The sequence below is a fragment of the Mus caroli genome, chromosome 8 (genome assembly GCF_900094665.2).
Source record: "Mus caroli chromosome 8, CAROLI_EIJ_v1.1, whole genome shotgun sequence".
Classification (NCBI taxonomy): Eukaryota; Metazoa; Chordata; class Mammalia; order Rodentia; family Muridae; genus Mus; species Mus caroli.
In genome coordinates this window covers 76,690,262-76,705,112 of record NC_034577.1, presented here as the reverse complement: position 1 = coordinate 76,705,112, position 14,851 = coordinate 76,690,262, and the positions used below count along the sequence as shown (strand labels likewise).

The window sequence follows — 14,851 nt, the reverse complement described above, 5'->3', positions numbered from 1 at the left end:
TCTTCTGGTGTGTCTGAAGACAGGGACAGTGTATTCACATATATAAAATAAATAAATCTTTTCTAAAAAAAGAAAATTAATCTTTAGCTTGAGACCACCTGGCCATTAGGGAAGGACTTACCAAGCCGATGACTAAAACCCAGAGGCTCTCTGGTACAAACTGGTTTCCTGCTTACTTTTGTCTGGGAGTGACTGAAAGGGAGGGAAGGAGCTAAGAAAAGACAAATGGCTGCTCTCACAGAGGTCACCTGGTTCACACAGGTCGGTAGAGCTTTCTGCTACAGCCTGCTGTTTATCTGAGACACCCCAACTCTCTCATCCCTTTATGGTACCCACCTACTTTGCCCTGAGTCCTCTTATTGCTTAAAAGGATATACAAGTAGCCATCCACGACATGGCAGATGCCGTTAATTCTAGAGTTGGAGATGCAGAGGCAGGTGGATCTCTGTGAGTTTCCAGGTCACCTAGGGCTACCCTGTCTCAAAAACAAAAACAACCAAACCAAACCAAAACGTAAAAAACAAGCAAACATACCCCAAATTGCTCCTTATAAAAATTGCAAGCTCAAAGCGTACAAACTGTAAAGGGAAGGGGAGATGATTGCAGTCCAAGGACAGCTGCCCTCCACGGTAGTGTCGTATCCTTCTCTGCACTCTCCCGATCCATCCTCCTGGTTCTGGGTCTACCCCTTCCACACCGCCAGGATTTGACTGTGTGTATTATGAGTTTTTTGCCACTTGTCCAGATGTTGATGGCTTTCTACAGCTATAGATCTAACAGCTATCATTCTTTTTCCTGCTTGTTGACATAGAAGTAGCTTTAAAGTTTTTCTGTTTTTTCTCAAAAAAAAGCTAACTCTATTACTTTCTTCTTTAATTGACCCTCAGCATCTATGCAACTCAAACTGAAAAACCCTCATCACAGCTGTAAAAAAATTACAATAGATTAAGCTGAAAAACATAATTGGATAAAATACAGCAAGTTAAACAACCACGCATAATATATGGTAATATTTAGAAATATAGTTCAGAAAACAAAAAAAATGGTGTACCAAGACTTTATTAAAATTCATGTTCTCACTCTAGCTCCTGTGCAATGCAGAATAAAATCTCACTTATTTTACTTATAGTTAATAAAGCAGTTCATACTTTCTTAAACCTTCCTAACAAATACCCAAGCCTGAAGTGAGCACTCCAGACCCTGCTGTCCCTTTCCTACCATGTTGTTTGTCTTAGTTTGTTCCTCACACACTAAGTCTGTTTCACAGCATTTTGTTGTTGTTGTTGTTATTGTTCTGTTTTTTAACCGCACAGTTCTCAGAATCTCTCTCAGGGTTTCATCAGGCCGGGGGGGGGGGCACCCTTCTCTCAGTAGCTGTGGTGGTTTGAATAGGCATGGCCACCATAGACTCATGTGTTTGATGGCTTGGCCCATAGGGAGTGGCGCTATTAGGAGATGTGACTGTGTTGGAGTAGGTGTGGTCTTGTTGGAGGAAGTGTATCACTGTGAAGTCAAGCTATGCCCAGGGTGAGATGCAGTCTCCTGCTGCTGCCTTCAGATCAAGATGTAGAACTCTTAGCTCCTTCAGCATGAAGGCTGCCTGCATGCCACCATGCTTCCCACCATAATGATAATGGACTGAACCTCTGAACCTGTATGCCAGCCCCAATTAAATGTTGTTCTTTATAAGAGTTGCCTTGGTTATGGTGTTTCTTCCCAGCCCTACCTTTGATTGCTGGTAGTGACTGCAGCTTATCAGAGAAACACTGACTTAGTAACAGTTCTGCTTATCTGGTAAATACTTAAGTAATTTCCTTGGCTTTCTGGATCTGATTCTAAATGATCATTCTATGACAAATTATTATGTAAAAGTAATGCCACATCTGGGATTACAATCAATGGCCAGAAATAAGAGATGGATGACTATCCTAGACTATAGATCTGAGTCCCAGATAGCAAGGAATCAGTTCTTCTGTGGGCTACACTGGGCTGTGGAGTGTGGGGCAGCGGGTCTGCCGGGAAGTTCTCATCTATTTACTCAATGCTATTGCATCCCTAGTAGGCTGTGCAGGCTGGATAGTAGAGGAGTTGGCAGCATGGCCCAGAGGAGCCCTCAGTGGGCTGGGGCCAGCTGACACAAGCCACTTAGGTTTCCAAGGAGCCAAACTCCCCACTCACGCACGGATGATGCACTTGTGTCTAAATGTGGTACTGCCAGGGCACCTGGCCAGCTTCGGGGCAGGAAATAGAATGTCCCTTTCTTCACCAGCAAAAGCAGTCTGTGCATGATTTATGCTAGGGCCAATGAAGAAGCTCAAAGGGACAGCCAGCTGAAGAAGGGAGGCCAGGGGACAGCTTACACGGCTCTTGCTTGGGATTGTAATTGTCGACGAGCTTCTTACCTGCCCAGGTCTAAAGGCATCTGCCTGTGAGATGGAGATATTTCCACATCCTACTGAAGACACAGGAAAACCACGTTTCTGACTGGCTGCTTGGAATCCCCGGATGAAGGTACTATTTGACTTCAGGTGATTGATAAATTTACTTCATGTTTGTGTTTTCAGCAGTTGTGTTGGGTGCATTTGAACCCTCCAGAAATGCTTTCAGAGTCTGGTTTTAAAAATAACAACAACAAATAAACAGCGTGTTGGTCTTGGGTACATACATTTGCTTTTAGTTTGACCAAGTTTGGGGAAATTGCACATGAATTTGAGAATCCATAGAGCGTTTTTCCAAACCTGTAACTCTGATTAAGGATACAGGTGCTTAAATCATGCGAAAATGTCATTGCTGGAGACTGTTTGCAAGTGCTCAGCAACTTCGCATTATAAGAAAATCCCAAATTAACTATGCTTTGGAGGTTATGGATTGGGCATGGAGTCAAGAACCTTTCTTCCTACATTGAATGGGAGTCCATTTAAAAACAAAGGAAAAAAAACCCAAACAAACAGCACAGCACAACTGGTATCATGGTTCGTGCCTGCAATCCTAGTACTTGGGGGGAGACCAAGGCAGGAGGATTGCTGTGTGTTTGAAGCCAATCTAGACCACACACGAGTTCCAGGCTACCTTAGGTTATGGAGTATTTTATATTTTATATTTTATAAAAAAATAGAAAAAGTTACCACCACCACCACCAACAACAAAAAACCCCAAAATTCTTGTTCTTTCTCCCATGGGATTTTCTACTTTTGAAGAGTTTTATTTGCCTATGACCAAGCAATTGATCTCACATGTGACCACCATCCAAGATTTAAAATGTCTCCTGCATCCCAGAAGTGGCTTTGTGTCAGGCCCTCTTAATCACCTTTATCCATTCTCCCAGTGCCATGATCACAGTCTTTCTCATCCCGAGAAGTCCTGAGGATGGTTACCCAGGTAGGTTGCTGCTCTCGGTCTAGTTCTCCTAACTTTCCAACTCACCCTGCTGACTCTACTGAGCTTTCATGGCACCTTGACCTGAGGACAGGTCCTAAAGAGACACCAGATGCTGCCAGGCTCTACCTGGAGTTTTCTTAGTTCTCTTCCAACTAGACTTGACTTTCCTCGGCCTCTTACAACATCCATCCTTCAAGGCTCAGCTTAAACCTTGTTTTCTCCAGACAGTCCCCTCAAACCTTTTGCCTCTCCTCTCACAGTGGTCCTCCATGGCTAAGTTTCTGGAAAAGCTGTGGGAGGCCAGCCAACCACAGCCAAGCACCATGCCGATCCTTCTGTTGATTCTGATGACACTTTGTTTCCCAGGACAGAGGCTTTCTGAGCCTGTCTTCTCTCACTCCACTACATGGCAGGGCTTCTGGAGGGACTGTCAGACCTCAGACCCCAGACATGCTTGGTGGGTTCCTCTCCTAGTCTTCTTCCCATGTCATCTGGATGAGCCAGGGGCCTCTTCTATAGACCCTTGAGTCCCTTAAATCGATCTCTCTGTCTCTGTCTCTGTTTCTCTCTCATAGGTACAGGTAAAGAACAGAGAAAGTCTGTAAGTAGATGAAGATAAAATTTCTTTTGTTAGACACAGGTAGGCTAGACAAACTTGTATATTGGACAGTTTTATCCCAGCACACTCATGTCCTTTGCATATATCTGTGAGTGACTGTGACGGCTAATTTCAGTTGTCGATTTCATACACACTCAGAAATTACCCCCACCACACTGGCTTGTTGGCATTTCTTTGTGTGTGTGTGTGTGGGGGGCAGTTTCTTGATTGCTAAGTAATGCAGTAGGGCCCAGCTCATTCTGTGTATGTGTGTGTGTGTTTGTGTTTGTGTGGTATGTGCACATGCGTGCTACTCCTGTGCAGATGGACAGGGAATATATATATGAAAAGAGACTAAGCAAGCCAATATGAAGTGTTGTCTATGGCTCTCCTTCAAGCTCCTACCCTGAGCTCTTGCCTTGTCTTCTTCAGTGATGACTGTAAGCCCTTTACTCCCAAAACAATTTTTTTTTCATGTTGCTTATCACAGCAACAAAAAAGAAACTGGGACAGAATTGGGCACCTAGAGTTGTGTGTTGCTGTGACAGACCTGTTGTTTTGGAGGAGGATTGTAGAAATGTTTGACGATTGGGCCTGGAAAAGCCAGTGCTCCCTGAGAATCTGAGGAGCTCTTGTGGGACTTGGAAGTTGATGCTGAGAACAGCACCTCTGGAGGCTTGATTTATGAAGTCTCAGGGAGAAGTCTGAAAGACCCTTAAGATTGTATCAGGCTCATTCATGTGATTTTTAGAATTAAGAATCTGGGCTGTTTGGTCCTTTGGGGCTGAAGAAATAGGTGTGATTAGTAAGAGGTTGGCTCCAAATGAAGTTCAATGTGAACGACTGAAGCTGGTTAGCTAGGCCTGAAACACCAGCATCTGGTGTCTCTTTAGGACCTGTCCTCAGGTCAAGGTGCCATGAAAGCTCAGTAGAGTCAGCAGGGTGAGTTGGAAAGTTAGGAGAACTAGACTGAGAGCAGCAACCTACCTGGGTAACCATCCTCAGGACTTCTCGGGATGAGAAAGACTGTGATCATGGCACTGGGAGAATGGATAAAGTAAATAAACGACTGGAATCACCGAGGTGAAATCTTCTCGGAGGTATTTCCTCGGGGCCAGCACATGGACGTACTGGTCCAGAAGGGGCTGGGGCTGCATTTCACGCACAAAGCCAAGCTTGGTAATGTGTAAGAATCTCCACATGGTACTGGTTTTGAAGGCACAGAGGGGTCATGGAGAGCGGCCGAGACTCAGCACCTTGTGGCAGGGTTGCAGCCCCTGCAGAGAGCCAGGAGGCCATTGTTGGAAGTGCTACCTCAGTTAAGAGGAGACACCAACGTGATAGAGAGTCAGGGACATCCACCAAAGAAAGACAGCAGCAAGTGTGGGGTAGAATCGGAGGGAGCCTATAAGACAAAATGTGTGTGTTGCTCGTTGCAGATCTGTCCAGGTCCTTTGTATCCCAGAGGTTCGTGAGTCCTAGATAATTGAGCACAGCTTTTTACACTGTTGGAGTTTGGTTTTCCTTTAATCTGATTGCAACTGATGGCTCTGGGTCTGCCATCTAGGGATAAAAAGTATTGTTTTGGATTTTACAGGAGCCCACAGTCAGGGGAATCTAGATTTCCAGAAGAGATCCTGGATTTTTAAAGCATTGAGATGTTTAGAGACTGAGTGACTGTTGACATGTACTGTGTTTTATATAGTGATATCCATATGAGCGCTTGGGGACATGGAAAGTTATGACTTGACAGTAATGTGTTTGTGTGTCACACTGTGATGGCTAACAACCCTTGGTTGTCAGCTTGATGAACCTGGGAAGAGGGTGCCTTGACTGAAAAATTACCTCCATCAGATTGCCCTGTGGTCCACCGGATGTCTGTAGACCATTTTCTTGATGGCTAACTGATGTAGGAGGGCCCAGCCTACTATGGGGGCAGGTAGGTCTGGACTGTGAGAGAAAGGTACCAGGAGATGAGGTGAGGTCTTCAATGTGTGTGTTGGAGTAGAGGCTATAAAGGCTCCCCCCTCTACAGTGAACATTGACTTCAGAGATGGAGAGGCTCAGCTCCCCACTGACTCACTGTGAGCCTCCATCCCTTCTAGGGTCAAACAGAGACCCTTCCTCTTCAGAGCAGCACATGTGAAAACATGCTCCGATGTGAGCTGGCAGGAGAAAACACAGGCCATTGGCCAGTTCTAACTTGGTACATTTGTTTGGGTTAGCAATTGGCAAGTCCACCCCTCTAGGGAGAAATGCAGACTCTAGACTGACAACAGGAGGTTTTAGACTACTAGACTATGATTGCCTACGTTTAAAATCAAGTCCTTCTGTGTATTTAGAACTTCCTTGAACTCATTTTAAAAGATAAGCTCAGGCTTGTAAGAATGGCTGAAAGCAGAAGCCTGGAGGCAAGCCTACCAACTACCAAAGGCCTGGAGGGAACGGTCACACCCAGGCAGGGTTCCAGCACAGTTGTCCTCCCACTCTGCTTTTTCACAGGAGCCGCCTGGTTGGATTGCGTTTCCAGGTGGCTTCTGGATTCATCCTGTCAGGCTTTGGGATGGCTTTGGTTCTCTTCCTGGGGTTGCTATGGTAAAACAAGTTGTAGACATTGTTTTTTTGTTTCTGTGAAAAAATTAGCAATTTTTCTTGGTATCTGGGAATCCCTGCATTTCAGCCCCTTCCTTACATCCTCAGATGAGTGTTAAAGGCAAGCCTGCACCCCACAGGCTGATATGACCTGGTCCAGCTGCCCCTGAGGTCTCTCAACCCTCAGAACAGGCAGGGAGTTCCACGATCTCTCTAAGGGCATCCATCAGTTCAGCCATCTGGTTTTATCTCTGTCCGACATCTGCTGTGTGATCCTCAGAAACCCCTTTCCCTTCTCTGGTCTTTAGATTTTTTCCATTGGAAAACAAAGGGAGGTTACCCGTACCTTCTGAAGTTTCTCTTGCCTTCCCATGGGCTCGCTATGAAGATCTGATGGCTTGGTGCCTCATTCAGCAGCAGCCTTGAGCCACTGCCTCCTCTGGGCTGCAGTGTGCCTGAGTTCTTATGGAATCTGTACTTAGTTATGGCTTCCTGAGTCCTATTATTTGGAAAGGTAATTGCTGAACCCACCGAGTCCAGAGGTGATCAACTAGACTCCCGGCCAGAGTATGAGCAGCCCTGTAGAAAAAAGTTAGGGTCTCTGACCCATTCTGATGCTAGTTAGGAGCTTCTGAGTTCAGAAAGTCTGAAGACAAGGATTCCAGTGCGTTTAGGCCTGCGCCAGATTCCAATTTGAGTTTTTCAAATCAGCTCAGCCCAGGCCCAGGACTCCCTCTCTTTTCTCCTCCCTCTTTGGATTACATGCTGTTTGTTTCACAATTAGACACTTTGCTAAGTGATGCAGGAAGTGGGGAAGGCAGATACAGCCCAGCAAAGCAGATAACCAAGTGAAGCCACTGGATGCTTCTGGGGCCTGGACAGGGTCAAAGATAAGCGGAAATACCAGGCTTATCGCTAAGCCCGAGCTCCTCCACAGAAGTCGCCCCAGCCAACCAGCCCACCTCATTCCCAGGGCTCCAAATAGTTGGGCAGTATCCATCTCCAGGCAAAGTAAACAGAACTTGGCCACTGTGGTCACAGGATGGGAACTCTGTGCCCTGTCCCAGCACTGTGCAGGCCCAGCACCAGAGGCCAGCAGCGGGCATCAGATTACACCCAGATATTTGCGGTAAGGGTGGCGTTGAGCCATGGTGCTTTGAAGTTAGAGCCCAAGGAACAATTGGTAGGGTCATAGGAGACAATGACAATTGTCCTGAGGCCTAGGTCCTCCTGCAAAGAAATGCAGTCAATAGGAAGCTCTGGTCGTTGGGTACAGCCATCTGTGGGTATGGCCATCTGTGGATAGACATCTTGGGCCTCCCTAGCTACTAGCAGGGGCGTAAAGGACAGGCAATGTCAAACGTCCACTAACTCTCAAGCACACTGGACTGTGCATGGTTTTCTGAGACTGCTTTTCTTTTGCCTTCCTTTCTTAACCAAGCTTAGCCCCACGGAGAACATGCATGTACCTTCTAAGTGTGTGTCACCCAGGTTGGGGTGGAGAGGTGGGGTAGGGATGGCAGTTTTAATCTCTACAACTTAGAAATACTAGCCATGTGCTGGACACTGTGCATATGTGGGGTTGATGTTCACTGTCCAGTCCAGCGTATTGCATCACAAGGCTCCCGTGGAAGGGAAACCATGGCAGGCAGACAGGTGAGGTCTTTTCTGTGCACGCAGCTGTCCCTGTGGCATTTGTGAGGGGCACTCTCTGGGCATCTGCTTCCTTCTCTTGGAAAAAAAAAAGTCTCTTAATATTTAAGTTTGGTAGAATAGGACCTTTTCTCTGCCATATGCAGGAATGTCATAAATATTCAAAATAGAGGGGTGTTTCGTGTTCTGTTTCTTAGATATGTGTCCCAAGTTCCCCACAACAGACCTCTTTTCCCACAGATGACTGGGGAAATCTTTTGGCTGTTTTTTTTTATTTGCCCCCATGTTTGTTTGTTTTTAGAGCCCCATCCTGGGACTTCTCTTAGATAAATGGCTGTGCACCTTTCAGGCTCGTCCTGAACTTCATTTATTTCTACTCTCATATAAGAAAGCACTTACTTCATTAGGACTGTAAATATTCATCACCAAGTCAATGATTGTACTTTAACACCATTCTTTCCTGTGAGACTGTTTCTCAGTGGGAGGTGTGTGTGTGGGGGGGTGGTTGTCTATTTCTGTTTGTTCCCTGTTTGCCATGCCTGCCACCATCAGGCTAACCCCTGAGTACTTCCAATGTGTCAATCACTGATAAGCCTGGTAAGGTTCAGAATTCTCTTGTAACCTTCTGTCAACTCCAGGAAATACACATATTGTTATTTTTCTTATGCCACAGAACAGGGAAGAATTGCAGACTCAGAAGTTAAGTAACCCTTGGGCATAGTTCCAGCTAATAACTGGGGGTGGGGGAGAGGCAGGAGTTAAGTCAGTTAATCTGCCTCTGGGCCCCAGCTCTTAACATTTCTTATATAGCTTCAGGACTGGGAGTGTTGCTCTGCAGCAGAACGCTTGCTTGCCTTGCCTGTGCAAATCACTCCCCCAACTCCTTAACAACAAAACAAAGAACAGTGCATGTGTGTGTGTGTGTGTGTGTGTGTGTGTGTGTGTGTGTGTGTGTGGACAGTTTGCTGGAGTTTGAGATAAGGGCTCACATTCTCATAAAGCTCTGGGTGGCTTCAAGTTTGAAAGGTTCATCTTCCTGCCTCTACTTGCCAAGTGCTAGGATCCCAGGCATGCTTGACCACCTCTCGCTAACTATTTTACATACTGCTCCCTGCTCCTCCTGTTGGGGGTGTTCTTCATTCTTCTGTTTTACCTTTGTGCCTCTGTTAAAACCGGTTCTCTACTTTGATCGAATCTCATCTTTAAAGCCTCCATCCTAGGGAGAGTGCTTCGAGGAAAGGAAACTAGTGTCCAGATTTCTACATCTTTGCAACCTGTGGAACTCTCTGGCAAGGATGCAATGTGATTAAAATTCTGAGGGGAAACGCTTCCCAATCTAGAGCTCTATGTCCGACCTACTGTATCCAGTTGTCAGGATGAGAGGTCTGATATCCAGTTTCAATCACTTGTTGTGTGACTTTGTTTTCTAATTTCCAGAAGCTTTTACTTATGTTTTCATTTAAAATGATTTATTTTATTTTAAAGTGTGTGCATGAGTGCGTGTGTGTATGTGTGTGTATAGAACATATATGCCTGCTGGTGCCCATGGAGTTGGGAGGTGCAGATCCTTTGGAACTGGAGTTTCAGGCTATTGTGAGCTACTGGTCCTGGATGTTGTTGGTCCTCTGGAAAGGCAGTTTGGGTTCCTAGCTGCAGGGCCATCTCTGCTGTGAACTTGCATAGTGACTATAGTATTTGTTTGACAAATTCCTGAAACTCCAGTTAATTAGATGTGACACTAGCTGAACCTATAGAATGTGTTTTTGCTTGTCTTCTTTATTTTGATGTGCATGGGTATTTTTGCCTGTATGTAATCTGTGTATCACATGTGTGCCTGGTACCATAGGAAATTCGAGGAGGATGTCAGATATTCTGGAACTGGAGTTACAGGTGATCGAGAGCTGCCATGTGGGTGCTAAATATCAAAGCCTGGTCCTCTGGAAGAGCAGACAGTGCTCTTAACCATGGAGCCAGCTCTCCAACCCCTCTTTTTGCTTCTTATGCATATGTCTTCATATTGACTTTTTTATTATTTTAAATTTTAAGTTACATCTGTCTGTTTCTTATTTATTGATTATTTTGTATGTATCTGTGTGTTCATATGTGTCTGCATTCAAATGCCATGGCAGATATGTGAAGGTCAGAAGACAACTTGTGGGAGTTAGTTCTTTCACCCTGGGGATTCTGGGGGAATCAAACTCCAGTTGCCAAGCTTGGCAGCAAGCGTCTTCACCCACTTAGCCCTCTCACTGACCCTATGTCTTTATTTTTAGTTTCACCATCTGAATGAATATCTTTAAATGTTTAAAGATTTATTTTGTTTAATGTGTACAGGTGTTTTGCCTGCATGTATATATGTGCACCATGTGCGACCCTTGTGGCCACAGAGATTAGAAGAGGACACTGGATCTCCTGAAACTAAAGTTGAAGATGGTTTGAACCATCATATGGGTTCTGGGAACCAAACTCAAGTCCTCTGCAAGATCAGCAAGTGCTCTCAGCAAGTGCTCTTACAGCCGGGCCATTTTTCCAGCCCTGGGACAGTATCTTAACTATATTTTATAATCCATATTTTTATATTTTTAAAAATTAGTATTTATACTTTAAAATTTCACCTTTGTTTGCATCCAATTCTTTCCATAAGCCTTCTTTTAATTGCTGGGACAGACTTTCTTACATTTTGTGGCTATGAATGACAACTATTTTGAATTATTCTGTTTCTCATATTCTTTGTTTCTTCCTTGAATATATTTTTTTTCTCCATTAATCTCCTATTTTGTGGGGGAGGGAGGGTTCTTTTTTTTTTTTTGTCTCTGTGTATTTTCAAATATGGCACTAAACACCGAGTGAGCCGCTGAGGTTTGTGCGCTGCTTGGAAGTTGAAGATCATCCTGGGGGACCCCAAGGGGCCCTCACTATCGCAGTACATAGAACCTTGTGTTCTGGGCTCTTGAGTTTCCCTAGGAACAGTGTCTTTGTCAGGAGGTGCAGTCTCCTGGCTGTATCTTCTCTGTGTGGAGATGTGGGGAAGGATTAACCCTTGGCACTGTCTTTTACCCGTCAGTGTCTCAGGGACCAGCAGCTTCTCTGAGACTGTATAGAGAAAGTTGTCTCTGTTGTGTCTGTGTTCATCTTTGCTCCTGGTTAGGCAGAAGGTAGTTTTTTTGTTGTTATTGTTTTTTGTTTTTTTTTTTTTTTGTTTTTGACATTTCTTTTCAATAGCTTTCCATTTTCCACAAATTCACAGTTAACCCTCACTCACCAGTGCCTCACCTCCCATCCTCTTGATGGAGAGTATGTCTTACTTTAATACATACTCTATCACTTCTTTTCCTATCAAGTTTCTGGAAGGGAAGTCTTGGGCCCCACCCCCACCCTCACAGCCTCACAGCCTCACAGCCTCACAGCAGGGGGACAATTTGCATAAGGTGGAAAATGGACATCTTTGCTGGCACTGGACCAGAACTTCCAGAGTCTGACCTCATGGTTTATTCTCACACATTTAGCAAAGCAAACTTTGGAAAAAGGTTTCCACATAACAATTATCATAGTAAAGCTTTAAGCATAGCTACATAGACTCCCTAACATGGCAGCAAAGCTACATAGACTCCCTAACATGGCAGCAAAGCCCCTGCGTCCTTTGCAATAGGAACAAGTTCTATTGACTTATAGACAGTGCTGGGGTAAGGCATAAGGAGGAAGGGTTTGTAATAAGCATAAGGTTAGGGTCTAATGAAGGAGCATGAAATGTTCATGGGACCATGATGATGGGTTCTATTCACTGAGAGACAAGGCTTAGGACTAGGACCTAAACAATGCTCAGGATTTTGGGGGATTCAGGAAGGCCGTCTTCTAATAGAATACCCAAAAGATCCCCAGGTTGAACAACAACGTCCACTTCAGTCTTGCTGGTGAAGAGGAAACAGCATTTCCTTCCCTTGAAGAAAGTAAAAAGCCTTCACGCTTAACAATTCTGGATTTTCTAATGCTTTCTTTGAGCTGTGCCTCCTTCAGGGAATGAGAAAAATATGGAAGATGCGTTTTCAATGTGAGACTTGATATGACAGGCACAGATCTGAGTCCAGAGGATAAACCAGGAAGTTCCAGGTTCTTGTGCTCTTTAATGCATTGTCGCAAAGCATGGATACTTACAGAAAGGAGACAGTTTATTAAGGGTAGGGTACTGAGGAAGCTGAAGGTGTCTTAGCTCACCCGTGGCTAGGCTCCAGGTGGCAAAGGGTGGGTGGGTGGGGATATGAGTAAGTGAGGTCCCATGATGACCCTTATGGGATATCATAGCACCTCCTAACTATGCCCAGTTCATATAACTCAAGCTTTTCTGAGCATGCTCACTTAGCTGAATGAGGTCCATGTAGACTAAAGGCTGTAGGTATTTCTACTACTGCCACCTTCCATGTGTTCCCCTGTGGGACCTTCTCCTCTGCTGTTTCCTGCTCTCCTGCCTCATTGATAGCATTTAAAAACAAAAACCTTTCAGTTTCTTCTCTCCATGAGCCCTCACCTGCTGTCAAGTTACCAAAGGACTATGTAAAACTCTTGGGGTTCAGAATGCCCCCATTACAGGGGAATTCTATCCCCACCCATAGCAGGGCAAAGGTTAGCCTGCTTTTCTCAAGAGTGGACCAACTGCTCTGTCCCTCAGCAAGGAGAAAATGTGTTGGGTTTGCTACTGTTTATCAACCCAGTAGTCACTGCTTTTCTGGTCTTTGACATAGGGTGGTAATCCCTCTGGGCAGGCACTGTTGTCCTAAGAGAATCACCAGCTTTCTTGCTGTGTCCTGTACATTCATAAGAGATAGAGAATAGTCATAACTCGATCCCCAGAGAACCTATGTGTGCATAAACTCACTCTTCATATATACAGAGAAAAGAATTTAGAACTGGTGGTCTTGGCTCTTCCTTGCCTTAGAAATTCCTGTGGGTATGATTCCCACGAGTGTGATTTCCCAAGGGTGTGATTATTCACATGGGTGTGATTCCTGTGGGTGTGTTCCATGCTCACTCTCAGGGGTGTCAGAGCCTACTTCTGGGAACTGTCAGTTTTCTGTACTCTGTTTCTTTCAAAGGTTCTGAGAGCCAACTCCTACTGCTCCTTCAGAGGTCTCCCCATGATCAGCTCACCCAGAGCTTCTTGCTGTATTGTTATAGGAATAAATCTATGCCAGGTGGTAGTGGTGCATGCCTTTAATCCCAGCACTTGGGAGGCAGAGGCAGGCGGATTTCTGAGTTCGAGGCCAGCCTGGTCTACAGAGTGAGTTCCAGGACAGCCAAGGCTATACAGAGAAACTCTGTCTCGAAAAAACAAAAAAACAAGCAAACCATCAAACAAACAAAAAACAAAAAGCAAACAAACAAACAAAAAGGAATAAATCTGAGTTGGAGTGTAGCTGCCAGTGGCCACGGGTTCCTGGGTTCCTGAAAGGAAAGCTGGGGATGGATGGGAAGGATGGTGAGAGAAATAACAAACCAAGACAAAGTTCTCTGATCAAGGCTCAACTTTACTTCTAATGTCTGAATTTTTAAAGGGGGGAAACCCATCCCCCACTATGATAGGATCTTGTCAGTCACTTTGTCAGGGTCTCACCAAGCAAACAAGCTCAGCTGCTCAACAGGTAGTGGCTTCTTGTAGGAAGCTGCAGAAGTGGCAGGACAATAGACTTTACCTAGGTCAGAAGACTCCACCCTAGGTGAGCTAGCCAACTGTGGCAGACAAGGTCTGATCCAGTGTGCTCAAGGCTGGGGAAGAGCACAGTTCCTCCCTTTTCATTTATTAAAAATTAGTTGGATTGGGGCATAAGATTTACTTATGCTCTGTGGCCCTGCCTGGGAATTATGATGGCTGGCGGCTGCACCTGGCTTAGGACTGAATCTATTTTACTCTTTCTGACCCATCCTGGAGAACACATGCAGCTTGTTTGTGTTTATTTGCACAAGCACGCCATTTTAGTGTTTATTGTGAACAAACATAGCCTCTTGGCACATGCCTCTGTCTTAGGTTGATAAGAGCCATAGATCAGTTGCCCATCTTTGGCTGCTGGCCCTCATAGCACACCTTTCTCCCATTAAGACAAAAAGCCACGATATGCACTCAATGCATTTCTTCATAGCAATGAATAACAAAAAGCCACGATATGCACTCAATGCATTTCTTCATAGCAATGAATATCTGAGCTTTGCTGAAGGCGAGTCTGTATGGAGGTAACCAATCTGTTTAAAATACAAGTCAAAAGTTAAGAGCAAACAGTATTAAGGCTGTCTGTGGGGATGTTCCAGGCACTCAATTCAGTTACAAACTAGCAACAATCAGACATGAAACCTGGCCTCCTGGTGTGTGGAAGGTGGCTTTGAGAATCAACAGAAAAACTTACTGCTCAGGTAATAGTGGTAAGAGCCAGGTAAGCTGGCTGATAAAGATTTATAGCAGGAGTTACAGAGACAAAGTTTGGAGCTGAGATGAAAGGATGGACCATCTAGAGACTGCCACACCCAGGGATCCATCCCATAATCAGCCTCCAAACGCTGACACCATTGCATATGCCAGTAAGATTTTGCTGAAAGGACCCTGATATAGCTGTCTCTTGTGAGGCTATGTCGGTGCCTGGCAAACAC

At 45.0% G+C, this 14,851-nt stretch overlaps 1 protein-coding gene across 1 annotated transcript in view; it reads left to right on the top strand.

The window, feature by feature from the left end:
• Nucleotides 1-2,291: 2,291 nt before the first annotated feature.
• Nucleotides 2,292-14,851, top strand: part of Mylk3 (myosin light chain kinase 3) — a 61,590-nt gene continuing 49,030 nt past the window's right edge. Inside the window, exon 1 of the mRNA XM_029480863.1 lies at nucleotides 2,292-2,511. Coding sequence (XP_029336723.1) covers nucleotides 2,506-2,511 — 6 coding nt within the window. The 5' untranslated portion in view covers nucleotides 2,292-2,505. The remainder of the gene's footprint in view (nucleotides 2,512-14,851) is intronic.